Raw genomic sequence first — 24,423 nt, 5'->3', positions numbered from 1 at the left:
ACCACCGTGCTGTCAGGGGGATCAGGGGCAGGGGCTCGAGTGGAAGGACAGCAGAAGCGGCGGACACGGAGAGTTTGCGCCCCAAAGCTTCCGATTTCAAATCAAAATTCACAAGAAACATCGCGGTCTAGCAGAGTTCGGGAAAAAAGGAAAATTCTGAGGTCGCATGGAAGACAAGCAGCGGTCTATGCGGATCGACGCGAGTGGCGCTGATAGATCGAAAGTATTGGAGCAAGCTGACTCTCGTGGTCGGTGGGCGCCTTGCAGATGACAGACCACACGGCATGGCGCAAACAAGGGTGTGGAGTAATAGAAGATGAGACTGCAGGAGAAGATCAAGATCGGGTTGTTTGTTATGATCGTCAACGGGTCCAGCCGAGCCAAACACCAACACCGCCCGATTGTTCCGGTGTGCTTCGTGATGGCATCATGCGGGCATTTCGGAAGTCGAACTTGGTTTGAAGCATGGGTGATCTCTTGGATAATGGCGGTGGCCGATGAAATTGCGGGGAAATGGGAGATCAGCAGAGCATAAGCGTGATGTGCAAGGAGCTAAAACACACGCACGGGACCACAGCTGGGTCTGACCCGTAGTTAATCTTTTAAATCTGATAATTATGAGACTCTGGACAGTTATATGTGGATGTTCAATTAACAATTAAAAAATGAGCGTGTTTTAAAATTAGTCTAATGTTCGACCCCAAATCTGCTGTATATTACCATTGCTAGCCCTAACACCCCTTTTTGCTGCCAAATATCATGGACATAATACCCAACAGACATCACCTTGGCGTCAATACCCCATTTTTCAAAATAACACGACGGGGCGGAGACCCAAGCACCACCTTCGCTGACCTCCAGGCCAAGCGAAGCACATAAAGACCCAGAGCCGCGAAATTGACCCAGAGAAGCACGACCAGATAGATCAAAGCCTTGGGCGGAATTACTCTGAGCACCACTAGTGGATCAAACCCAGACTGCGCCTTGAATTCATCAATCTCAGCCAACGCCGTGTGGTCTCTATCCGAGTCACTGAAATGCATCGCGTTGGTCTCTTCAAAGGTATCATTATAGATGGCCGCCGCAAGAGTACCACCGAGAACCGTCAAAATTGACATGACAACAGCCTGAGAGAGGAGCTCGTAGAGCCATGCACAAGCAAAAAGTAAGGTCGTGAATGCTTCCTCTCGTGATCGTAGATGAGAAGTCGTCAAGAAGAGGGCGAGGGAGTCATGGGGAAGAGCACCCTTTTGTGAAAGTACCAAGAGGCGAGCAGCCAGATATGTCAAAAGACTGACTGAAGCGGCTGTTCCGATGAAAGTTCGATTCCTGTTGAGGAGGTTGAGAGCAGTGAAGCCCAGTGCGATGAGCGTCCATGAGGATAGCAGGACCCCAGAGATGATGGTTGAGATTCGGGGCCAGAGAGAAGAGACTGCCATTGTAGTGTGTTTGAGGGAATTGAGAATTTCAAATCCATGAGAGAAACCGGGGGCTTAAAGGGTCTTTCACTTTTTCGCCTCTATTTTCGCTTCTATGCTCAATGGAGATAGGCCGTGATACTAGCGCGACGGCGAACGGCGCTAGGGCCTGCTGCCTGAGCGTTAGGGCTGTCGCCTGAATTGAGGCTGAAAATCTCCCGATCGCCTCGCTCCGAGTGTCCACCTTGAGATCTGCGGATATTTGTGCACATAATTTTAAACTAACATGTCTCATCTCACCAGAAGCTTTGTAACTCTCAAGGAGAAAGTGCCTTACGCGAATAATTTGCTAGCAACTCACTAGGTTGCGCCACACGTTGGGTCAAACTAAAAAAATGGGGCCATTGCGACCGTAGAAATTTCCATGCTCATTTCGCTTGCAATGATGAAGCTTGTGACTGTGCAATCTACTGAGACAAAGAATTTTTGGATTGGATATGTCAAATCGAAATCGATACATCCATCTGCAAGAAGTAAAGTCCCAAGGTATGTGCATATGACCACCAGAAAAGAAACAACGAACGACCCAAAACGCCCAACAAGTAGATGATGAAAAGAACGTAATAATGTTGACCGTGACATTGCCTCGGGAAGCGATCGGCTCCCGGATCCAAGGGTATCGACGAAGAGCACCGTAGACATGTACGAAGTTGTATTGAAGAGAGACGAGGAGAAGAAAGAGAGGGAGAGAGAGAGAAGCTCTCACTAGTTAGTTAGTTAGTTATCTACACTGCGGGAGCCTGACAAACCAGGCAAAAACCAAACACAGCTGCCCAGTGAGTAGACCTCTTCAAAGCACAATCCAGTTCACTCATGGGCTGGGCTACGGGCCCCTATCAAAAAGCTAACCTCACGACAACTAAACTCAACATCAAGCGGCTGTGCAAACTCCGAAATGAAAATATGGAGACTTTGAAGATAGTCGAGAATAATTCGGTGAGTACGGACCCCGGCGATCTGGGGACGGAGCGCACACGCAGTCTGGCGCCCTGTTTTCTGCCCTCGGCGATCGCGGTCCGTGTCTATGCCGGTCTTTCCACCCTAGAATCAGCATGTCTAATCGGCGCTTTTTTCGGTAGTTCTCAATTTCACCGAGGTTTGTATCCCATAGTGGATTTCGGGGAAGTGCTGCAAACTTTTGGAAGAGCTCTTTTGGGCTGAGTTGGGAGTGGATAATGATATAAATACAAAGCCTTTGCCGAACCTCTACATTTCCTCCTTAATTTGACAAAAACACTCTTTGATGAACCCCCGAGGCTCCTTCATTTCCACGCATTAAGTATTTGCAATGGGTTTCTCCGAGGTCGACAAACTCGCGATCAACACGATTCGCACACTAGCCGTTGATGCAACTTTCAATGCCAACTCAGGACACCCGGGCGCCCCGATGGGGATGGCACCGGCGGCACATGTCCTTTTTAACACAGTCACAGAATCAATGACATTGGCTAATTATCATCCATGGTCTAGCCTTCTATTTGCTCTACCTCAGTTCCTCCCTCACTCTTTTGCATCGCGCGTGCGTTCGCCAGCTCTTCCTCATCCATGGCGATAAATCGAGCAGGTCGTTGAGGCTGGATCGCTTCTTTTTCCATGAAGACCCATGTACCGAGACCCTCCTTGAACACGATATCGACGTCTTCCAGACGCCTGTTTGCTGTTTCTGGATAGAAGAGGAAGATGATCGGGATCGAGACGGCATTGAAGAAGACCCAGATCAAGTAGAATCTCCATCGCAGGTTCTGAATACCAATCGGAGTGATTTGCACCACCATATAGTTTACTGCCCATTGAGCTGCAACACTTGCAGACGATCCAGTCATTCGCATGTTGAGCGAGTTGATCTCGGTATTGTACAGCCAGGCTGTACCCTGCCATCCTACGCCGAAGAATGCATAGAAGAGAAAGATCATACTGACAGCCGCAGCGCCATAGTTGAAAGACATTGTGCTACTGTCTGTCATCTGATTGAACCGGATTAGAAGCATCAGCACAAAATAACAGACGAAGCATCCCGATGAGCCTGATTCAAATGGTTAGCTAGATGTCAATGGCCGACGGGCTATACGTACCAATAAGCATCGCTCCACGCCTTCCCCATTTGTCAATGAGCATCATACCAAGGTATGAGAAAAAGATATAGTGGATTGAATTAACAGCTGTCAGTAGCCTTGCCATTTTCTCCTTGAAACCAACGGAGCTGGTCAAAACCGTTGGGAGGTAATATGATGTGGCATTGATACCAGACAGCTGTACAATGATTTGTGTGCCGAGTCCGAGGATGAATCGGCGTAGAGTTCCCGGTCCTTGGGCTTGGCCCCGGAGCAATTGGCTCCAAGGAATATGATTCTCTGTCTCCGCTTTGTAGGCGCGAAGAATTTCATTTCGCTCTGCGACAACTGTTGGAGAGGACGATGTGGTACCTTTTCCTTGAATGTGAGCGAGCACAAAGTCTGCCTCCTCCAGCCTATCTTTCGATATCAACCACCGAGGGGACTCAGGGAGCCAAGGAGCCGTTGACAAGATCACAATTCCAAACAAAATTTGCAATGCCAGGGGAAATCGCCAGTTCACACTACCTTCGACATAGGAAAAGCCGAAGGTGACCCAATTAGCCAAGCAAAACCCTGCCACATTGACCACTAGACCCAAGACGACCAATTTGCCTCGCCACTTCGGCTCGGTTGTCTCACTCTGGTATACAGGAGTTGTAGCTGTGTTCAAACCATTTCCAAGTCCTGCAACCAAGCGGCCGACGATCATATGCGGGACACCGTATGCAGTAATCTGAAGGATAGCACCAATCATCATGACCACTGTCCCCAGAATAATTGCACGTCGACGGCCCAGCCATGATCCCAGTGACGCTCCAGAAACAGCACCGAAGAAGCACCCAACATCATAAAGAGAGGTGATTGTACCCTGCAGATTTGCATCTGGGTTACCCATGGTTTCTAAGAAATTTTGGGTCACAATAATACCACCTGGTTCGGAAAACGTCAGTCCGGAACCTTTGATCATTTGCCACTGCCACATACTGAAAACTGCCTGGTCGTACCCATACAGGGCCATGGCAGAGGAACAGCAGACTGTGATCCATATTGTGAGGCTTGTGCCTACGCAGCCACCGTATACCTTCATCGTGGAATTATTGTGATATGCGGCCTTCATCTGCGTGTAAGACTCTGGACATGGAAGAGAAGGAGCATAGTTTTATATGGCATGGCCGTCGCAAGTTCCTGAGAACCTCTTGGCTTTTTCTCCAATTTCTCCACAATTTCCCCAGTCCGGGGCCACTCGGGGACGGCATTCGACATGCGACTTCTTGGTTTAGAGTTGCGGAGCGGGAAGCGGGCAAGACACGGACCGAATACATGATTTCGACAGGCGATCAATCATATGATGTCGTGCTTAGCGGGGAAAGGAATATGTCAATTGTGAGGGATAATTTGGTTAGCCGGAAATGGCAAACTCATATTTTGACTATCATACATGGCAAGGTACAGCGGTTGAAATTTTGTCCGCCCAATTCTGTAACAATGGACTCAAATCTAACACTGAAAATTGTAAATCATAAAACTCCCAAGGAAGTGCCGACTCAAGGATAGGTGTACGATGCTCTGCCACGGCTGTCCGGATTACTAACTCAAATAACTTTGCCAGCTCCCAGCGCTCGCTACAAATGTGTAGAGCAAACGCTAAGGAATGCAAGTTAACCGAGACATCTGCCTGTAAACATTTTGTGTGCACTGGAGACGATAAGCTCAAGGATCGCATGGATCAAAGGGGGGGGGGTGTATACCGATGTAAAAGCGAGCAGCAATAAAAATTGGTAGGATCAGACATGGACTGCAATTTTTAAGTTCGTCTTCGTTCATTCTGCGAACCTTTGCTGCCATGTTCTCGCACGCATATTGACACCTATGATCGGCATATGGCCACTGTATATTATAAGAAGTTGAATTTTCAGGTGAGTGATGTTGACTTACTGGGTCTGAACCAGGACCTACGCCTTCTGGCATCGAAGACTGTGACTGTAATAAAGAGATGAGACCCCTGTTTAGATTAGCCTTTGGATTAGCTGCCCTGTTGCCTAAATAATCGGAGGTTTCTGAACCCACATGTTGAGCAAGCAATTTGTCAAGACAATAAATGGCTCCATTTCAGCATGGGAATTCCCGGGGAATGCTGTGTTGATCAACCGGAAGACAGCAGCGACGAATTCTTCTCGCCATATTGTCAAACGTTCATCCAGTCTTTGGGCGCCACTTTGCCATTCTAAACCACCAGCTATTTCGTTTGAATCTCGGACTGTCTGTTGAAAGCGATTGACGGTAGCAAGCTCGGTGGTACATAAGCTGATGCACATGGAAAATCCTGAAGAGTACTGAAGGTTTTGATGCGAGGGCTCCTGTTGAAACAAGTCTTCTGATTCCCAGAGTTTATCGCCGCAGGGAAGCCTGGTAGTGCGTGGAACAGCCGGGACAGACACCTGCGAGGAAACACCTAAAGCAAAGATGCTATCTAGCATTTCGATCATCCAAAAGGCGCGCATGGCTTCTTCGCGCTCCACTTCTGAATTGATGGCAAAATGCTCGTCGGGTTGTAAGGATGTCTTTGGTGGCTGAATTCCATCTGCTGCAGAAGTTGCTGTGAGACCCAGCTGCTCGCTCATTCTATTCAAACGCGCACTCAGTCTCTTTGTGAAATATGCGAAGGTGCCAGGACAGGGGATATAAATTACCTTTTACATATAGCAATTGTACTACTATACTCTGACCACTTCCCTTCTCCCCAGGAGTGTATCGATAGTATAAGTAATGACTGAATTGAACGAAGATTGACAGCCGTCATGGCATCAAGAATGACTTCTTGACAGAGTGTATGTGATCGAGCTTTTATCCAATCCAATGGCATGCTAACCATATCCCACATCGTAATAGCCAAAATTGCTTTGTGTAAACCTTCTCGCCGGGAGAATGAATTAATTACCGAAGTGCGATGTAGAATCGGGAACCAGTGTTGATACTTTTGCATCCACACATCGTGCGACGCCCAGTCAAGCGGTGGAGATGACTGAATCTGCGATAGCTGTGTCACTGCCCCAGGATGCACATGTACGTCCGATGGTGGACTGTTTAAAGGGCCCAAGGTGTCATGATCTGACTGGGTAAGGGGCTGCGGGGTCGAAGGAGGAACGATACCCATTTCTGCATCATTTTGGGATGAATCGTGAGACAATCGACTGACTACGTCGTTCATTCTTCTCTCCAGGTGCTCTGGGAAGATGTGAGCCTATCGTGGACCTGGATAATCGAGCCACTTGCAGCCAAATTTCTCTTACCGACACGTCGTTCCAGTTGCGTCACATAGCCCGCCCTCAGTCCCGGGCGGTGATCGCGTGGCCTGTATTCACAGTCGAAACCATTTTTCTCGCAAAGACCACAGCGGGGTTTACTCCGGTTGCACGCCACCTTTCGCTGGCGACATACCAAGCACCTGCAACGTTTGAAGTCAGAAGGGACGCATATCACCCGGATTGAGTTCAGTTGAGTTTGACCACTTACGCCAGTTTCTTACCATTTTCAGATGACATGATGCGAGTTTGAATACATGAAAGGTGCAGGATGTCGGTGCCGTGTCTTCGCCGAAGTGGGAGGTCGCAATACCCACTTCGGGGAAACTCCGGGTTTTTGGAGGCCTTGGTGCCTTGGAGCCTTGTTTATATTGTCTTGTCCATTTCCCACAAATTGTCGCAAAGTATTCTGTTCTGCTTGTCCTGCTTGTCTTGCATATCCTGCAAAGATTATTCACAATGACTATTTCGACAAGCGCGGATCATGTGGACCGACTTGCGCGAAAGGTTCAAGGTATGAAGCATGTTCATTTTCACACTTCCTTACTGATTTTCCAGGCTTCATCCAGCAGGAACCCGAGAGCTCGAGAATTCTCATCGGCATTTCTGGGATCCCTGGCTCGGGTAAAACGACCCTAGCTGCTGCAGTTGTCGATCATCTCAATCAATTGGAAAACACCGATCTCGCAGCATATATACCAATGGATGGCTATCATCTATCGAGGGCACAGTTAGCAGCGATGCCAGATCCTAAGACGGCAATTCACCGTCGAGGTGCTGCATTTACCTTTGATGGACAAGCGTTCCATCGACTAGTTCAAAAGCTCCGGGAACCTTTGACCACAAATACACCTACTATCTACGCACCATCCTTTGATCATTCAATCAAGGACCCTGTGGCCAATGATATTCCTATCTCACCTCAATCAAAAGTAGTCATTTTTGAGGGGCTGTATCTGTCTTTGAACAGTGAGCCATGGAGCTTGGCTTCTGCTCTGATGAATGAGTGTTGGTTTATTGAGGTCGATCGCGATATTGCTCGAAGCAGACTTATCAAACGTCATGTAACTGCAGGGATTGTACCTGATGCCGCGGCTGCTGAGCATAGAATTGATACCACGGACTGGTTAAACGCAGATGATATCATGGAAAACCGACTTCCTGTGGATGAGCTAGTTCCCGGGAGCTAAATCAATTTCAATCTTCATCGTCATATATATTTGAATAATCGAGTCGTCGAAACCAGCCCAAAGAGGAATATCTAAGTCAGTGTCTCCATATTGATAAAAACCTGGCTCAAAAACCCCTCTCGCCCAGCTCTGTTACAGCTCAGAGAGTCGAAAAACCGACAATCATCAACTTTTTCCGTGTTGTCAAGAGTATCATCATCTGGCCGCAACACTTCGGGGCGGGATGGTATATTGCCCAAAACCGAGCCCAGCTTCAGGATCTCGCGTGAGACCTCAGTCTCAAATCCTCGGTTGTATGTCATATTCGATGTGTTAGAAGCGATGAATTGATTGACGTGACCCAGAAACTCTGTTCTCCGTAGATTGTTAGCAGAAGTTTACCCAATGCATTTGTGTCTAGGCTATCTTCTCTCACCTTTTCGCGTCATTTTCTTCGTTGAGCGGATATAGTACAAGTTGGCAAAGAAGGGAATCAGCTCGAGATGGTCACTGTGAGGTTCTTCTGTACAAAAAGAATTTGTCAACACCCTTGTAGAAGATGGATCTATTCGTCCACTTACCATTCTTGTAGGAATGTATAGATGCAAAGGGCAAATCTCCATCGTGCAGCTGAGGAAATAAAGTCGGAATCGCGGGAAATATGGGTGTCATCTTCCTGATTAGACTCAATAATGATTTCTGTTTTGTAACAGCCAACGGTCTGAGCAAAGGGTGGTATTCGGGAATTGCCCAATCGATGTCGCCTGATGTTCCATCTTTCCAGCAGAACTCCAAGCTTCGAGCGCTTGACTCTATCTTGATCCTCAGCCGGAACCTCTTTCCTGCGGTATCAATCCGCCGTGTCGGACCAGACAGCAGTATACCAGTTGCAAATCCACTCGGAATAGAAGAGCCTGATGAAAGAGTTTCAAGGTGGTAGATCTGCTCCGAAAGCTGCAAAAGGTCACCTATAACGACCGTGCTATTTCTCGGGCCACATATAATACGAGCACCGAGTCCCCATACGAACTGCTGGTGATTCGTCACAGACGATCTGGTTTCATTCATATTTTTGACCACCCATTGTGCAATTTGGTGGATGTGGGATGGGCTGTAGTCGGTCGTTCCGATATGATAGGCGATGAAGGGCTGCGCAAGTTGACGTTTCAACAGGTCTTGGGGTGCTGTATAGTCGTCATCTCGAAGTGTTATCGAGGGTCCACCAGGAGTGGCAGTACCCTGAGAGAGGTGGTAGTAATGTCCTTGGCTATAGATAGACCAGTGACAGCGTTGAAATGGCGTAGTCACCAGACGCTGCCATCTGTTTGGTCGTGCAACAATGTAGACACCGAAGAACTCTGAGTTGTCGATATAGGGATCTGATCCTATGAAGTGTTCATGGACTTGGCGATAACCCTTTGCCAGCAAAGGAAGATTGGGTGATATCAATCCGCCTGAAGGAAGCTCAGACAAGTGTAGACGTGAGGAAGTTGAGCCAAAGACCGGGGCCAGGATGTCGGAGTTTGAAGGGCCATTCTTGGTTTGTTTGATAAGATTCTTGTGCCAACATCTGCTAGGGAATTTGGACATGTTGGATGGTTGAGAATCAAGATTCGGCGATTGCTAGAGAGGATTGTTTCCGAACCCAGATGTTGGACATGAAAGTATTCTTATACTCTAATTGTAGGACACTTCCTGCCTATATTAGCGCAGAATTCTCTCATGCAACGTAGAAAAGACAACAATACACACAACCCATGACTAGCGTTACCACGCTATAGCTTTGCTAGCCTGGCAAAGGAGCGGGAGATACCCGCCGAGCATACCCAGGCGGCTAGAGCCTCAGATCCCCGCGTCTGGCCTATCGGACATGTAAATTCTGCGTTGAAGCGCTTTGTGATAAGATTTCGGCGCGTGCAGTACTAGTGGAGGGTATAACACCGGGATGAGGGCGGCTAAAACGAGCAAAGCGCCAAACTCCCAGCGCCGGCGACATTTTCAGTGTTTTCCTATACGTAGAAAAAACTTTTTTGAGAAATCACCAAGTCACTCTCGTAGCGGCGCATTCGCTTCTGATTAGCCCGCATCGTAGCGCCGACGTGCAGGATGTACCCCTATCCCCAGCCACAATCTCACAATCTCACTCTTCACGCCAAGTGTAAGCAACAAAACACACACAGGCACTGAGCTGTACTCTGTACAATGCCAGTCATAACAGATCTACTCAGCCCAACAACAAGAGAACAAGATGCACTCGAAAACCTCCTACCCGCCTCATTCAGAGACGAGAAGCACGAGTTCCACGCCCCACTCAACGACATCCCAACATTCCTCCACCAAGACCTATCAGTCCAGCGCCTAAACAACATCCAAAAATGGCTCTGGCTAGCAGGCCGCCCCATGCCGCCCCGAGCCCTAAATTACCAAATCTCCGTCTCGCGCCAGATCATCGTCGACGAAAAGGTCGACATGCACCTAGTCTGGGGTCCCGGCCGACGAATCCACATCAAGCCTTTACCCGCCTACCTACTCGACTCTCGCTTCTGGTCCAGTCACTTAGCATGCAACCGCGATGAAAGTGACTGTTGTCCCTGGCGAAACGCAAGCGGGAGCGCAAGCGGGACAGAAACCTTCGCTGCGAACCCTACCGCTTGTCCGCGCGCCGAACTGGGTAAATTAGCCCTCGGCTTCTTGAGCTCGTATATAGCTCTTATAGAGCATCCGAGTGATTTCCTCATTGCGAAACAGCATGCTCTTGTTCCGGAATCACTGAGCTGGATCGCTTGGTCTGGTCTTGTACGGAATTTGCTGCGGACAGATATCATCAATCCGGATAGTGTTAATCGGCGGTATCAATTTGGAGAGCTGCGTCTCGGTCGACTGAATAAGATTTATTTTTGTCAGCGGCGTAGCGTTCTGCGCGGGTATAGATCCAAGTATCAGACGTATGATGAGTTGTTTCATGCGTATTTGACGCCTATCACGGCGATGACGGTGTATTTTGCGCTCGTGTTGACTGCGATGCAGGTTGGGCTTGCTACGGAGAGATTGCAGTATAATGGGGCGTTCCAGAATGCCTCGTATGGGTTTACGGTGTTTTCGATTCTGGGGCCGATATTGCTTGTGTTCATTGTCATCCTCATTGCTATTGCGCATTTGGGGGCTAATTTCTTGGCTACTCTTCTCTTTAAGAAGGAGAGATCTATTTTCTTTAAGAAGAGACGAGTATGATGCAAGGACTGTCATAATAGATGGATAGATTGGAACCTCGTCAAGATGGATACAGACAGAAAAGAAAACAGCCTCAGCACCCAAACGTATACATCTAAAGCTATCATAAACAGACGAAAAGTGAATAGTTTAAGATACCAACCGCACCAAGCTCATCACCGAGCAAACCTATAACTCTAGATTGGAAAAGGCAGAATAGAAGCCACGATCTTGCACTCGTTTATCATGCACTGCGCGCCAATTCAATACAGAACTCGCCCCATTCATGCCCACCATTTAAAGAGAGAATCTCCTCCGCAATAGCCTCTTCCAATCGCTCGCGGTATCGACGCCGATACTCCGTCTTCACCAAAGCCAGATGTCTAGGCTCCCAATGAAGTCTCACAAGTCGCGAGATCAGCAACTCAGAGCGTTCACGACCACTGCGCGATTCCCGCAGAGCCTGGTGTAGAAGCAGGGCATCGCGCATGGGACGGTTAATCGCGCCATTGAGAATGTGAGCGAGTGTTTCTCCCTGTAGATATAGACGTCAGATAAAACCCCAACAAAAGAGAAGAGAGGAAAGTAGACGAAAAGGTGACAAAAACATACCACCAGGTTTTGCGACTTCTGAATCATAGCCTTGGCAAAGTTATGCCTATACATATCCTCATAAACGCGAAGAACCTCACGCAAATGCTCATCACTCCTGAGCACAATAATCTCAATCATAGCCGTCTCGCCGCCCCGCACAAGCGAATGATTCAAATCTTGCACATCATGCATAACCATCCTCTTATCAAGAGGATCACGATCATCCTGCCGACCACCCTCAAGCGCAAGCAAAATAGCAGTACGGAACTTATCAGCCCTCAGCTCTGCCCGCATACATCGCTCAAGACTATTATCGTATCTCGTATCTCGGAACGAGCTCTTGATCTCTCGGATCGCGGCATTCGAGCGTCCCATGAGTGACTCGATGAGAAGTTCGCGACGCGATGTTCCAGCCTGGTAATAGCAGTTCGCCCAATATGCCTCTGATTCCCAGCGACCGAGGGCAGTGGCGTAGCAAACTTTAGCGAAATTCGAAGAACCGAGTTTCAGGCGTAGGTGTTTGGCGAGATTAATTCCTTTTCCTTGCATGCGGACGCGGGATTTGTATTCGCGGCGGAGGGTTAGGATTTCGTCGCTGGTGAGGCGGGGGAGGATTTGGATTAGGGGTTTGTTGTCGATTGTGCGGTGGTTGAGGGCTTCTTGCATTGCGGTTGCGTCGGCGGCGGCGTCGTAGAAGGAGACGCGTTTGCGGCCTGTTGTTGGAGAGATTACGACTGTGGAGTCGGCGATGGAGGACGAGGAGTCGAGACGGGAGTGGGCTGGTCTGCGGCGTTCGTCGCCGGAGCCTCGCTCTTTGTCTTTCCTGTCTTTTCGATCCTTGCTGCTGCGGTGGTCTTTTTCGCCGACGGATGAGTGAGAGCGGTGGCGCCTGTGACGGCTGGAGTCAGAGGTTGAGGTGCCGCCGTCGAGGGGTTCCAGATCGGAGATGTCCTCGTCGCGGATCGAGGGAATCACGATTGGAGAGGGCATTGGTGAAATTGACTGGTATGTACCGTGGTACGGCTCTAGTAACGGACTAGCAGGGGGATGACCTGCATGGCTTGGAGTAGGGGCCGCCACGGCCAGGCTGTTCGACGAAACAGAGTGGCTGTGGGGACGACCTCCCGAATGACCTCTACCAGGCGCAATCTCCACAACCTGCGGCTCGTAGGGGTATCTGTACGTATCCTGCTGCTGCTGAGGTTGCGACTGCGCGTGCGGCTGCACCTGTTGCATCGGCTGCCGATACTGAGCCTGAGCCTGAGCCTGAGCCTGAGCCTGAGCCTGAGTAGGCTGCTGCGCCGTCCTCGAAAATTGCTCATGAGCAGAAGCCGTATACGCCGGCTTAGCCGCCCCCTTCGAAGTATACTTAACATTAGGATCGACCTGCGCATACTGAAACACACCCGGATTCGCATACCCCGAAGCACCCGAAGTAGTCGGATACCCCGCCTCACTAGCCGAAGCCGTCCGATAATGCGACGGCGCATATCCCGCACCAGACACATACGGAGCAACAGGCGTCACGAACTGCGCGGGCACACCAGCCGCCTCAGCAAAACCCGAAGCAGGCGGGAAAGCACCAGGCATGGAAGCCGTATCCGCATGCGACGAAGGCGGCACGAAGCCCGGGCGCTCGCACTCAGGCACCGCAGCCCAATCGGTTCCCGCGCCGGGATAGGGCTGAGACTGAGTAGGACGCGGGGGCTGGACGGGTGCCATGGGCGCAGGCTTGGCATAATTGAATTTCGAAGGACGCGCATAACTCGGATGAGCACCTGGCGCGTCACCATATGCCAATTCATCATCGACAGAGCTGTCGGAGTCATCTACGCGACTGCCGCGATCGGGGGAGCGTCTGCGATGGCGCGTTGAAGATGGGATCTGTGCGGAGACGGGAGGCGCGGGCGCGGGTGCGGATACATATTGGCGACGAGCGCGGTCGTCGTCGGAATGGTCGTAGCGATCTTCGCGACGACGAGATCTCTCATTGCGGTCGGCGCGACGTCTGTCTTCGTCTGAGCTGGAGCGGTTCACGTCGTAGCGGGCGGGGCTGCGGGGGGCCCTGGAGATTGTTCGGGGTTCGGTTGTGGCATTGCGGTGGTCGGTGATGAGTTTGTATTGGCGCTCGATCTCTGCTTCTTCGTCTGGGCTGTAGCGAGATGAGGTTGGTACGGCTGGGGAGCGGGAGCGGGGGATGGAGACGGGACTCGGCTGTCGCGCGACCGGGACCGTTCGCGACCAGGGGATTTGGAGCGGCGCGACCGTGGGTCGTTCACTGAGAGTGACATGGTTCGGATATTTGTTTGTTTTGTTTTCGACTATTCGGCTGTTCACTGTTTTGTTCTGGTTTTTGCTTCAAGTTGGTTTTTGTTTCTGCGGTCTCAGACGGTGTCACACAAAAAGAAGAGTGAGTTTTGTGCGATGCGCCGTTCAAGCCATGACCGTCCTGAGCGAATCGAGAAGTGAGAAAAAGGGGAACGAGAAGAAGAGAAGTGGCGGCTCGTATTGCAAGTAAGAGCTAGTGCATTACTTCTTCAGCGCCGGCCCCCAAAGCACAAATGACTTTCATTGGCTCGAAGTAGTCGCTGAGCTTGAGATCGTCGCTCTTCAGCCGCCAGCTCCTCTTTGGGTCAATGCACCAGTGAGATTGTAAATTCAGCCGAGGGACATCTTTCGTTACATTGTGCCTGAGCAATCTACTCCGTACTCTGACTTGATTATAATATAATTTCAGTCAAATTAGTGCGAACAGTAAAAACACAGCACTACAAATTCTGAGAAGGGGGATAGAGACACATTTTGTCAAAAAAGAAACGAAGCTGATAGGTATGACATAGAAAAGAAGCCGTGAGGCCGCGAAGAATGGGGTATGTGCGGGAAGAGAAATGCGAAGAAAAGAGACAAAAGGTTAACGAGTGCGACGACCATCACCTGGACCCATGCGGCCACCGTAGTTTTGCTGCTTCTGAGGCACCGGCTGTCCATTGCGGTTGAGGCGGTTGGTTCTCCAGCGCTCGTACCAGATCACGCGGCTGGCCTCCCGCAGTTCGGAGCGCCAGTCGGAAAAGACGGAGTCCTTCAGGCGCACAAAGTCACAATGCTCGGCATCGTAAGGGTCTGCGAATCCCCAGGGGAATCGTCGTCCCACGGGTTGGTCACCCGCAGCGAGGGAGTGCGGGTCGGGCGACAGGATGGAGAAGGGAACGTGCTGGTTCGCGGCCTGGCTGCGGGTGCCTTCGCTCAGCTGCGAGGGCGATCTGGGAATCTTTGCCTCCGTGGCGGTGTCCGGGCTGGTAGGTTCACCATTGGCGCCTGTTTCCTCATCCTCGTCGGCACTCTCCGAAGAACTGTACTCCTCTTGATCCTCCAATGTCAAAATCTCCAGGGGGTCGATGTTGGCCTGCTTCAAGCTGTTCCAAACCGCCTTGCGGAGATACTGCATGTGAGCCGAAGTAATGGTGTCCGCCTTGCTGATGACCGGCACAACGGTGGTCTTCCCCAGCACCGTGCGCAAGACCTGCAGATCCAGGTCAGAGTCCAAAACGCCACAGATAGGCTTATCCGAGGCGTTGGGGGTCCCCTTCGCAGCACGCTCGGCGGCGGCGATGTTCTCGTCGAGACGGACGGGGTCCAGCAGGAGGAAGGTACAGTGGATGTGAGTGTCGCGGGCACCGGGGGAACGAATAACCTTCATCTCCTCGGCGAGGGTCTCCTCAAACTTGCTCTCCAGGAAACCTGTAACGCCCCGCAGCTGCAGATCGACGATGTTGCGCTCCAGACCCACCGAGTCCCACAGGGTCAGTCCAACACGTTCTCCATCGAATTCGGTCTCGAGGTACTGCGAGGTGAAGCCTTCCCAAGCCGAAGTCTGACGCTCCAGTTCCTCGATCTCTTCCGGGCTGCGTGATGGGTGCTTGTGAGCGGGCATGGTGAGCGCCGAGCGGAGGAAGTTCAAGAACGAAGTCTTGCCCGAGTTCCGGGCTCCGATGACGAGGACACTAGAGCTGGGAGTTAGCCAAGCTGCTCCAAGCAGAGATGTATCTCTATCTCGCAACTTACTTGTAGGAGGTGGGGTCCTTGCGACGGCGCACACGGCGTGGGCTGTTGACGGTGCTGTTGGTGCTGGCGTAGCTGTAACGGCCGCGATGGGTCATGCTCTCCGTGCGGGCGTAGGGATCAATCACATTGGTAATTGAACCGGTCATGGTGGGCGAAGCGGCGAAACCGGACTGGGGGCGAGAGATGGGAGCAGGGTCGATCTTATCGCGTTCTTCGCCGCCAAAGGTTTCCAGCTCGGGAGCGGGGGAGAAATCAGGCAAGCGGGGAGGGACTTTGGGGGCGTAAGACTCGCGCTGACGGCGCATCTCGTCTTCCATGGCAGTCTTCTTCCGGCGGGAACCAGACGACTTGCGTTCGCCGAGAGGTTCGGTGGATTTAGAACGACGAAGGAAGCCGAGGGAGGTGCGGCGGTCCGGTTCAGGCAGGCGTGCAGTTGGGGCTGCCATTGCTCCTTTTCTTTTTTTTTCACATTAGGTCACGTTCCTTTTTCTCTTCTCCTTTCGGGTGTTTGACGTTTCATGTTGATTGCCCTCATTTGGACTATCTCCATCGCGCATCTCGCATCTCGCATCTTCAACCTCCAGGGGATCACTTACTGGAAATACTCCGTACAGATCTCGACACCAGGTTACAAATAAACCAATAAAATGTACAACTTCAGAGCAATTTGAAACTGCGCCGAAACTTGTCACCTGTTACAGCTCAGGAGAAAAGATAGAAGGATTCCCAACCAGTGGGCGATCGAATTGAAATTGGGACTTAGAACAAAGTTTCCTCTTTTTGGCGGCTTTTTTGGGTTCTTTTTTTCTTGCAAATTGCGAAATGGGCCTGCTCACAGCGTCCAGCAACAGCGGCGCTTGGAGAAATGAGAGAATGAGAGAATGAAAGGAAGTCAATTCACAGCTACAGGGGAAGTTCTCCAGGGCGATCCAAGGGAAATTCTGATTGGATTCAGGGGTAACCAAAATGTCCAAATAACAAAAAAAAACAGGCGCCGAAGCATCGTCAAATCCGAGAGCCCAGAGCCCCCCGTTCGTCTCCACATGGAGCTTGGGTGTCTGGTCCTCCCACGCCAATGAGCGACTAGAGCCAGACGGGAAGTGGTAGGATCTCTTCTTTACGGGATGAAGCGAGACCTGTCGAATTTGGCTCCCAGAATCTGCAATGAGTTCGTACTGCTAACTTCTTTCTGGGAAGAACAAGTGAATTGTCATTTATCTCATTTAGCTGCACGTTGCTTTTCCCTCTCGTGGCCCTCCTCGTGCGGGCACGTGCACGTCAGCCGTTGATGTCTCCACCTGCTGACCTAATCTTGCTGAGCTCAGCTGTTCAAAATGCCCAGCCCAGGTGACTTGCGGATTGTAGTCGCCATGACTTTTAGCCTCATCAAAAGAAATAATAAGATTACCAGGACGATCTTTAAGTCTCCAAGGCAATCTCCCAATGCTCCAGACTCATGTATATCATTCCCAAATTTTAATAACCGTATCTCAAAAGAAACTAGCCCCCATTCAGGCCCTGGGCAGGTACGGATTCTTATTATCAATCTTGAACCTGCGATCAGCCTCGGGTAAGACGAGCTCGACACCGAGTACCATGGAACGGCGCGGGATGGGATGAACTATTTAATTTGCCCCTCTTTCCCGAACAACACGAGGGCGAGCCCCTTTACAGCCCAAGCGCCCTCAGTGTTGGTGTTGGTCGTGGTATTATATCACCTTGAATGATACCCTCGCCTGCACTACTGAGCTCGACTTGGCTACATGTACTCTGTACATATTGCGACTGATAGTATTTCAAGCTAATTTTTCACACATTGCGTAGCTGCCTCCTCTAGAAGTCTTACAATTGCTTCATTGCCACTCCATTCTGCAAAGTTCCGTGGTGTATCATCTTCTTCAACCACAACAGCGGAAACATCCGCCCCTTTTTCGAGTAGCATTTTTACAACTGCTTCATTCCCAGACTCGGCCGCTATATGCAGTGTCGTATGTCCCAGAATATCACGATCCATCACGTTCGCCCCATTCGCCAAAAGTGACCTAACAGCCCATTCATTGCCATCCTCTGCAGCAAGGAGTAGTGGTGTCATGTGCCGAAAACGTTCAGATACAGTCACATCTGCACCCTTCGCCAGAAGTAGATTAAGAACAGACTCGCCGCGAGGATTCTCGAAACCAAATGCATAGAATAACGCTGTTTGCCCATTTGATGAAGCTGCCTCTAAGTCAACTCCCTTCTCTAAGAGCAACTCCACCACCGCTTCATTTCCAAACTGAGCTGCATAATGGAGTGCTGTCTCTCGGTTGATCGTTAATGCTGCCACATCAGCTCCTTTCTCTAGAAGCAGTCTCGTAACACTTTCTTGGCCACCACGGGCCGCATGGTGTAGAGCAGTCTCTTGCCCTGAATTAGTGACAGCAATATCTGCCCCCATTCCTAGCAGCATATGGACGACTGTTTCATGGCTATTTCCTGCAGCGAGTTGCAGTGCGCTATATGTCTGACCCTCTCCCATATGTATCGCAGACGATAGATCCGCACCTGCATCCACCAAAAGCTTGATGATGCAATTCGTTCCGGCCTCTGCGGCGAGACATAGTGCTCTGCTTTTCTCTTCAAGTGGAATTGGCGCATCACTGGTTTTGCTTAGGATCTTGCGGATTATAGATGCTTGATTCCTTTTTGCGGCCCATCCGAGGACGGAATTTCCGTCGGCGCAGATATGGGTGCGCGCACGTTGATAAAGATGGGAATCGAGGATGTCGGCATATCTTCGCGCAGTGCGTAGAAATGAGCTGACGTCTCGGGTGTTCAGAATGTCCGCTATCATGAGGAGGAGCTCGATTGGGAGGTCGAGTAGTGGACTTGGAAGCACCTGTCTTGTGGGCATATTGAACTCGAGGACTAATCTGGATATCCTGTTGCGTTATCTCACAAGTCTTCATTTGTCAAATAATGCAAAAGACAGATGTAGACGCGGGCTCCAAAAAAAATTAAAAGGGGCGAAGATCTTGCCAGATGTTCGTTACATCTTCATTCTGATTGGACTATTTGTCAAAACAATACTTACGGTCCTCAGCGGAAGATCTCACGACAATCATGAGCAAGTGGTATTTATTTTTATCAAAATCAGTGTTGCTATATCCAGGCAGTACATCTTAACTTTTTTATATAGCAATAGTAAAAATATCGTTATAGTAGGTTGGTCTCAAGACCCGAAAAGCTTCCGAATTGATAATCTCTCTCTTCTAGCCTAGAGATTATGACAGATGGTTCAAAACTTATATCATAGGAGACGAGAAGGAAGGAGGAAGGAAGAGAGGGAAGCTCCCGATATACAATTATCTAGCAGCACGGAGACCCTACAAACCAGGTAACTGCTGCTGCCGACAGGTATAAGACTATCCCTACATAGGGCTAAATCTCGCCCCGCCGAGCGTCCAATAACCTAACTTGACTCTGAGCTCAAGTCACTAGGCTTTGTCTCACGCTGAGATGTTTTCAGGATCCCGAGCCTGGTTCATCTACATGTGGGTGTTTACTCCAAATCTTATATTGGTGGCCTTATAACACACTTTTATTGTCTTCCTTCGAGTGAAACGCTGCACTAGTGATCTTGATAGACCGCACTCGCGACATCTTCCAGGTCGCCGGAAGAGATGCGAACGCTTCGAACAACGCCAACAAACTTCACCAGATGCCTGTCAAAACCCATCATTCGATAAATTTACGTGAAGTGAATGAGGAGTTGAAATCGAGTCTCTTTTCGACTTCGTCTACGACCAGTGCGATTTATTACCGGTACATTCAAGTGCATTCATTTAAACCTCCTGATTAGTTGAAGTGCTACATCCCAAGCATCAATAAGCACCTCTGGTAACCTCGGTATTCATTGAGCAACCAATTTCCGCAGCTAGTGTGCTGCTTCATTGTGCAACGTTGCTCTTTTGCCCGTTTGCGTGGCCGCAATTACTTCTCATTTGCGCGCCCAGTTTTGGAGCATTTAATTCCCCACAGACCCTTTCTATATGAATTAATCATTTTTGAACTTCTGCTTCCTCATAGTCTGCTTCTTACTTCTTCAAAATTTCTGCAATCTGGGCGTAGCCAGTCACTGGCTGTTAAAGGGGTCTTACACACGTTGTACCGGGCAGTCTCGACGCCTCGTTGGTACCTTCCCCAATGAGCCGGAGTTGCCGAGCTTTCCTCATTCCCGGGAATTCTTGATCTCTCCCGAGGTCGCGGGACTATATAAGAAGGATAGCTGCATGTCCGCGACTACACGGTGGAATTTATCCACACTAATACCTCACTTCCATCTCACTTTCACCTCATTTCGATCAAGTTGAGAATTCATACTCGCCGAGCATTCACGCGACTGACTGCCACCATCATATTCTGGTACAACTGAATGACTCCGAAGTCGTTGGCCTATGGCACAAAGGTTGAGTCAAAGAAGACTGACACACAAGGCCCGATTGCAGAAGTGATAAAGGGAACGTTATAATAAACAAGGTTCGCCGAGTGAAGCCCCGCTCCACTTGTCTGAAAGTATGAATTTTCGTGGACTGTCGTGAATCCAAACACAAACGCTCTGGCAGGTCGACAGCTAGGGCCCTCGTGACGCTCATCTGGACGAAATCCGATACGAACGTGGCGAATGCTTCCGGTACGTGGTCGGTAGGACTCATACTAAATTCGGCCGACACTTCGCTATTGAGGGACAAATTATCTGATATAGATCTGAGGAACTTATCTTGCGACTCGTGGACAAAGGCTCCTCCCACCTGCGCAAAGGATATCGAAACCTGACTTCACATAACTCGAGATTCAACGCGCGACCTGGGAACTCAGCGTCAAGGATGTGGAAAGGTGCCTACATTCAAGACACGATGGTGAATATACCGAGATGGCCTCGGGGCAGAGTCTTGCTCTTCTCTCGAAACTTAGTAGGTAATCTGGGACATGGTGAACAAAAGGCTTACACAACTGACTGGGAGTAGTTACTACATTGGATCTTATCCAGCAAACTTTCGAGAAGGCAGGATCACAGTGTCTACTGCGATGAGGGCCTCGGCACTTTTATCCTGAGCACATATACATGAAGCCGCCACCGAGGTCGAAAAAGCACACCCACTCAGTGTGCAATGCGAGTCTGGATCTGCTTCTGCTATCATGTTTGAGCGCCTCCCGCTGATTTGGACCATCAGCACCACATTTGTTTACACACTTCCACTGATCCAATCGGGACGCCCAAGCTCCGCCCCACATTTCCTGAATTTCCGAGAGTGCAAACGGTGTGTGCCACTTCGTCAACCTCAGCAGAGTGGTGCGCTTTGGGCCAGCCAATAAGAGATGCGCAATGGTTCAAGAAGATCGCTGTGTCAATGCGATTGCCCAATATGGAAGATCCCCAATCTTCACGGACTCAGTCAATACGGAGATCATTCTACACCAAGAGATCACCAGGAAGTCGACATCAGGGCTCTATGTACGCTATTTCTTCATACGGGACGCAGTAGCGGACAATCTCATCAGTCCTCACCGGATTAGTACTAAGGAAAATGCTGCCGGCGGATTTACAGAAGCACTGAGGATGGAAGAGCTTCCTGGCTTCCTTAATCTCCTCGGTATGGACGATAGTTAAGTGCAGCTCATTTGACAGGCGGGCGGGCATTGTCGCATGAGAAAGGAAGGCCGATTCTGTCGAACGGTGCTTTTACATGATTATCTGCCCTGTGAGAGGAATAAGGCAACACAGGAAGCTTGATGCGGATATTTTCCACCAGAGACAAATAGACCATACCTAACCTCTTCACAGTATGCCGGTACCCATTTCATATGCGATCATTTCCAAGGTTTACATCGGTTAATTCTAAGCGATAGGGTATGTTCAGAGCCGCACGAATACTAAGCAAGAAGTTGCATCACCTCCCAAACAAGGTGACATCTCTGCGTTTCAAGTGTCGACAAATCAGATTGTGTGCCAATGGCAGTGGTACATTCTGTGACCGAAAGCGCCTCTTATGCAGGTGAGCGCATTAATCAGAAGGATCAATTGCATGAGTCCCAACCTTGAAAGTACTCCGTAGCTTGTACCCAGTACCAAAAAGTAAGAGATACGAAAAATGCTTCTTGTTTCGCCAAGATCTAGTGGAATCAAACCGACCCGATCAATCTCGCTCGAAGGATACCCGTGGACGCTACCATGAAACACATTTCCCAGGCAGTATTGAGAAATCAATGAGCAGCAGAGGCAATGAAAATTTCAAGACAATTTCAATCTTGATCTCATCAGACATTGGTGAAGACTCAACAACAGTGCCAAGAGCGGGCAGATTGTCTTGAGTTGTCAACTTCATGCGGGGCAATACTCCGGACTTCAGCGATCGTCACTAATATGCCTGGATTCAGCCTAGTCCGCCAGAAAAGCAGTGCTTGGCAGAGCATGCCAAGCTTTCCAGGTCAATCATCTGCATGTTTAAAAGTATAGTTATCCGACCCGACTTCGTATAGAGCCGACGTGGCATATATTAATCTGACTGCGTGACGCATTGCATCTCACTCGGCGAGGTACAGGATAGGTATCGTGGAGTGATGGCCACCTCTAGATTCTTGGCACCTACGGTCAAATCCGAGGATAGAGATACGTCTTCAGCTTTGACGGCTCAAGATGAATACTTAAAGCTCGACGAGGTTCGTCTACGATTGAAATAATTCTCTTCATCATCTTGATCAACAAAGAAAATAGTTCAACTCCAAAAGAAGAAAAAGTCAAGCTTCTCAGTCGACTTCAAATTCCCAACAATGCATTTCTACAAAAGCATTCCAACTCTTCTCTCCCTTGTGCTTTCTGTCGCGGCTCTTCCCTGCGACCAAGCAATTTTGACCAATAGCCCTGATACCAGCCAAACAAAAACCTCCGAGCATGTATTCATCAACCCCACCGCCAATGGCGGGCTGTATCTATGCGAAAACGCCGGTTTCCGAGGATACTGTGTTCACTATACCGAGCCATTCGGAAGATGTAGTAAGTAACCACATGAATAGCCGAAGTATCTTTGACCTGCGCTGACAATATAAATAAGCTACCATCAACAATCAATTCCCCTCTGGCGATCGGGGGGTTTCTGCTGCCGGTGCTGACCGCGGTAGTTGGTGTACCCTCTACACGTATGAATCCGTTCTGTGTTACCTGTTACCTGTAACCGTTACTGACTTTATTGAAATCATAGGGAAGAAAATTGTCATGGACAAGAGCTTCAAGTGCATTACCCGGGATATGAAAATCTCTCCCCGCTTGGTTGGAATGATAGAGTTCGGAGTTTCAACTGTGCTGCGGAATGAAGCTTTTCGGGGACCTGGAATTTCCTCCATCTTATCTGGCCAGGGAATCTTTAGCAAAAAGGTTCATTAAGTAGTCAATGCTTAGTAAAAATATTGTCTTTTCATAACTCGCCTCATTAGTATGGTGAATGAGCAAAGACTTGAGACAACGGTGCTATTGACATACTGTCAATTGTGGATCTCAACCCATGGCCCCAGGACAAAGTCAGTGTTGAGTAGAGTAAACTCGTAGTTGAAAAATTCTGCATGAACGTTGCAGGGGGCTTGGCCAACACGTAAAAGAGCGATACCCTAAGTGAGCTGCAAAGACGGAACCGTGGACTTCGATGCTCCAAGGCTGCTCTCGCGTAGGCCGAGGCGAAAGGTCCTATAAATGTTTCACCTGTGCATAAGATGTTTCACCTGTGCATAAGATGGGGAATTTTTTACTTTGAGGTGGGCTTCAGGCCCACAGACACCTGGGAAGATTCAAATCTCCAAATTTTCCGGTCTTTCGGTTTTCGAACTAAGGTCCAGCTATAGAGAGGTCAGGGCTGACTTGATCAATTGAGAACATGAAGCCACTGTACCTATGTCGGGGAGGTTCAGGTTACACGGACCATTGTGATACACTTCTCCAGACCATTGGTACATCGCACGTGTCGATTTTAGCCCATCTGAAGGCAATTGATATTCAGGCAACCTGATTGTTTAGCGGCCATCGGTCAAATCCCACACAAATCTCAAGCCCAAACCCAAGTTCTAGTACAGGTAGGGCGGAATTCCCTGCAGGCAACGCAATAATTGAATTGTGTTGCCTGAAACAGGGTTGAGGAGAGGAACCAGTAGAAATTCGTAGAGCCAACCAGCGACAGGCGCCCCACCAGGTTAAGCTTCGAAGGTTCGGTTTCCCGCGCGAATCCACCTAAACGCAAAGCTTGGCTCAGACTAATTTTCCCCTTATACTGGGACTTTGGGCCATTCCTTCTCTTCTGATTGGTACAGAACATGACTGACAGGGTTTGCATGAGGGCTTTTCTTCCGATGGTAGTGCGGAGGTTTACCCCGGAAGTACACTGGGACTTTTGTGTTTTCTCTCAATTCCAATGAAACTTTTCATTCTGTACATTATGTTCTGGCGATTGAAGGTGTGATAATGGGCTACTGCAAATTATATTTTCTGTTATTTAGAGAGCTCATAATCCACCGCGGAATTGGTCAATTG

At 49.5% G+C, this 24,423-nt stretch overlaps 10 protein-coding genes across 10 annotated transcripts; 3 read left to right on the top strand and 7 right to left on the bottom strand.

Annotated features, from left to right (window-relative positions):
- Positions 1–782: 782 nt before the first annotated feature.
- Positions 783–1,439, bottom strand: N7506_004755 (uncharacterized protein; the record flags this gene model as incomplete). The annotated part of the gene is made up of 1 exon (XM_056954049.1): positions 783–1,439. The coding sequence occupies one exon, from the start codon at positions 1,437–1,439 to the stop codon at positions 783–785; it is 657 nt and encodes a 218-aa protein (XP_056812938.1).
- A 1,505-nt stretch (positions 1,440–2,944) lies between these two features.
- Positions 2,945–4,619, bottom strand: N7506_004754 (sugar porter family MFS transporter; the record flags this gene model as incomplete). The annotated part of the gene is made up of 3 exons (XM_056954048.1): positions 2,945–3,501; positions 3,551–4,462; positions 4,517–4,619. The coding sequence occupies 3 exons, from the start codon at positions 4,617–4,619 to the stop codon at positions 2,945–2,947; spliced, it is 1,572 nt and encodes a 523-aa protein (XP_056812937.1).
- A 952-nt stretch (positions 4,620–5,571) lies between these two features.
- N7506_004753 (fungal specific transcription factor domain-containing protein) lies at positions 5,572–6,153 on the bottom strand (the record flags this gene model as incomplete). Its single annotated transcript, XM_056954047.1, has 1 exon — positions 5,572–6,153. One exon carries the CDS (start codon positions 6,151–6,153, stop codon positions 5,572–5,574), a length of 582 nt encoding a protein of 193 aa, XP_056812936.1.
- A 1,140-nt stretch (positions 6,154–7,293) lies between these two features.
- N7506_004752 (uncharacterized protein) lies at positions 7,294–8,024 on the top strand (the record flags this gene model as incomplete). The annotated part of the gene is made up of 2 exons (XM_056954046.1): positions 7,294–7,348; positions 7,393–8,024. The coding sequence occupies 2 exons, from the start codon at positions 7,294–7,296 to the stop codon at positions 8,022–8,024; spliced, it is 687 nt and encodes a 228-aa protein (XP_056812935.1).
- A 71-nt stretch (positions 8,025–8,095) lies between these two features.
- On the bottom strand, positions 8,096–9,593 carry N7506_004751 (uncharacterized protein; the record flags this gene model as incomplete). Its single annotated transcript, XM_056954045.1, has 3 exons — positions 8,096–8,373; positions 8,440–8,526; positions 8,585–9,593. The coding sequence occupies 3 exons, from the start codon at positions 9,591–9,593 to the stop codon at positions 8,096–8,098; spliced, it is 1,374 nt and encodes a 457-aa protein (XP_056812934.1).
- Positions 9,594–10,205: 612 nt separating this feature from the next.
- N7506_004750 (uncharacterized protein) lies at positions 10,206–11,234 on the top strand (the record flags this gene model as incomplete). The annotated part of the gene is made up of 1 exon (XM_056954044.1): positions 10,206–11,234. One exon carries the CDS (start codon positions 10,206–10,208, stop codon positions 11,232–11,234), a length of 1,029 nt encoding a protein of 342 aa, XP_056812933.1.
- A 223-nt stretch (positions 11,235–11,457) lies between these two features.
- On the bottom strand, positions 11,458–14,098 carry anxc4 (annexin ANXC4; the record flags this gene model as incomplete). The annotated part of the gene is made up of 3 exons (XM_056954043.1): positions 11,458–11,748; positions 11,826–13,959; positions 13,983–14,098. 3 exons carry the CDS (start codon positions 14,096–14,098, stop codon positions 11,458–11,460), a joined length of 2,541 nt encoding a protein of 846 aa, XP_056812932.1.
- A 620-nt stretch (positions 14,099–14,718) lies between these two features.
- Positions 14,719–16,315, bottom strand: aspE (septin; the record flags this gene model as incomplete). Its single annotated transcript, XM_056954042.1, has 2 exons — positions 14,719–15,808; positions 15,870–16,315. The coding sequence occupies 2 exons, from the start codon at positions 16,313–16,315 to the stop codon at positions 14,719–14,721; spliced, it is 1,536 nt and encodes a 511-aa protein (XP_056812931.1).
- A 1,355-nt stretch (positions 16,316–17,670) lies between these two features.
- On the bottom strand, positions 17,671–18,762 carry N7506_004747 (ankyrin repeat domain-containing protein; the record flags this gene model as incomplete). The annotated part of the gene is made up of 1 exon (XM_056954041.1): positions 17,671–18,762. The coding sequence occupies one exon, from the start codon at positions 18,760–18,762 to the stop codon at positions 17,671–17,673; it is 1,092 nt and encodes a 363-aa protein (XP_056812930.1).
- A 2,472-nt stretch (positions 18,763–21,234) lies between these two features.
- On the top strand, positions 21,235–21,519 carry N7506_004746 (uncharacterized protein; the record flags this gene model as incomplete). Its single annotated transcript, XM_056954040.1, has 1 exon — positions 21,235–21,519. The coding sequence occupies one exon, from the start codon at positions 21,235–21,237 to the stop codon at positions 21,517–21,519; it is 285 nt and encodes a 94-aa protein (XP_056812929.1).
- Between the last annotated feature and the right edge of the window lie 2,904 nt (positions 21,520–24,423).

The sequence above is a fragment of the Penicillium brevicompactum genome (genome assembly GCF_028827555.1).
Source record: "Penicillium brevicompactum strain IBT 35665 chromosome Unknown utg000003l_segment0_segment0, whole genome shotgun sequence".
NCBI classification, from domain to species: domain Eukaryota; kingdom Fungi; phylum Ascomycota; class Eurotiomycetes; order Eurotiales; family Aspergillaceae; genus Penicillium; species Penicillium brevicompactum.
Note: the sequence above shows the minus strand (reverse complement) of the source record. Positions and strands in the feature narration are given on the sequence as shown.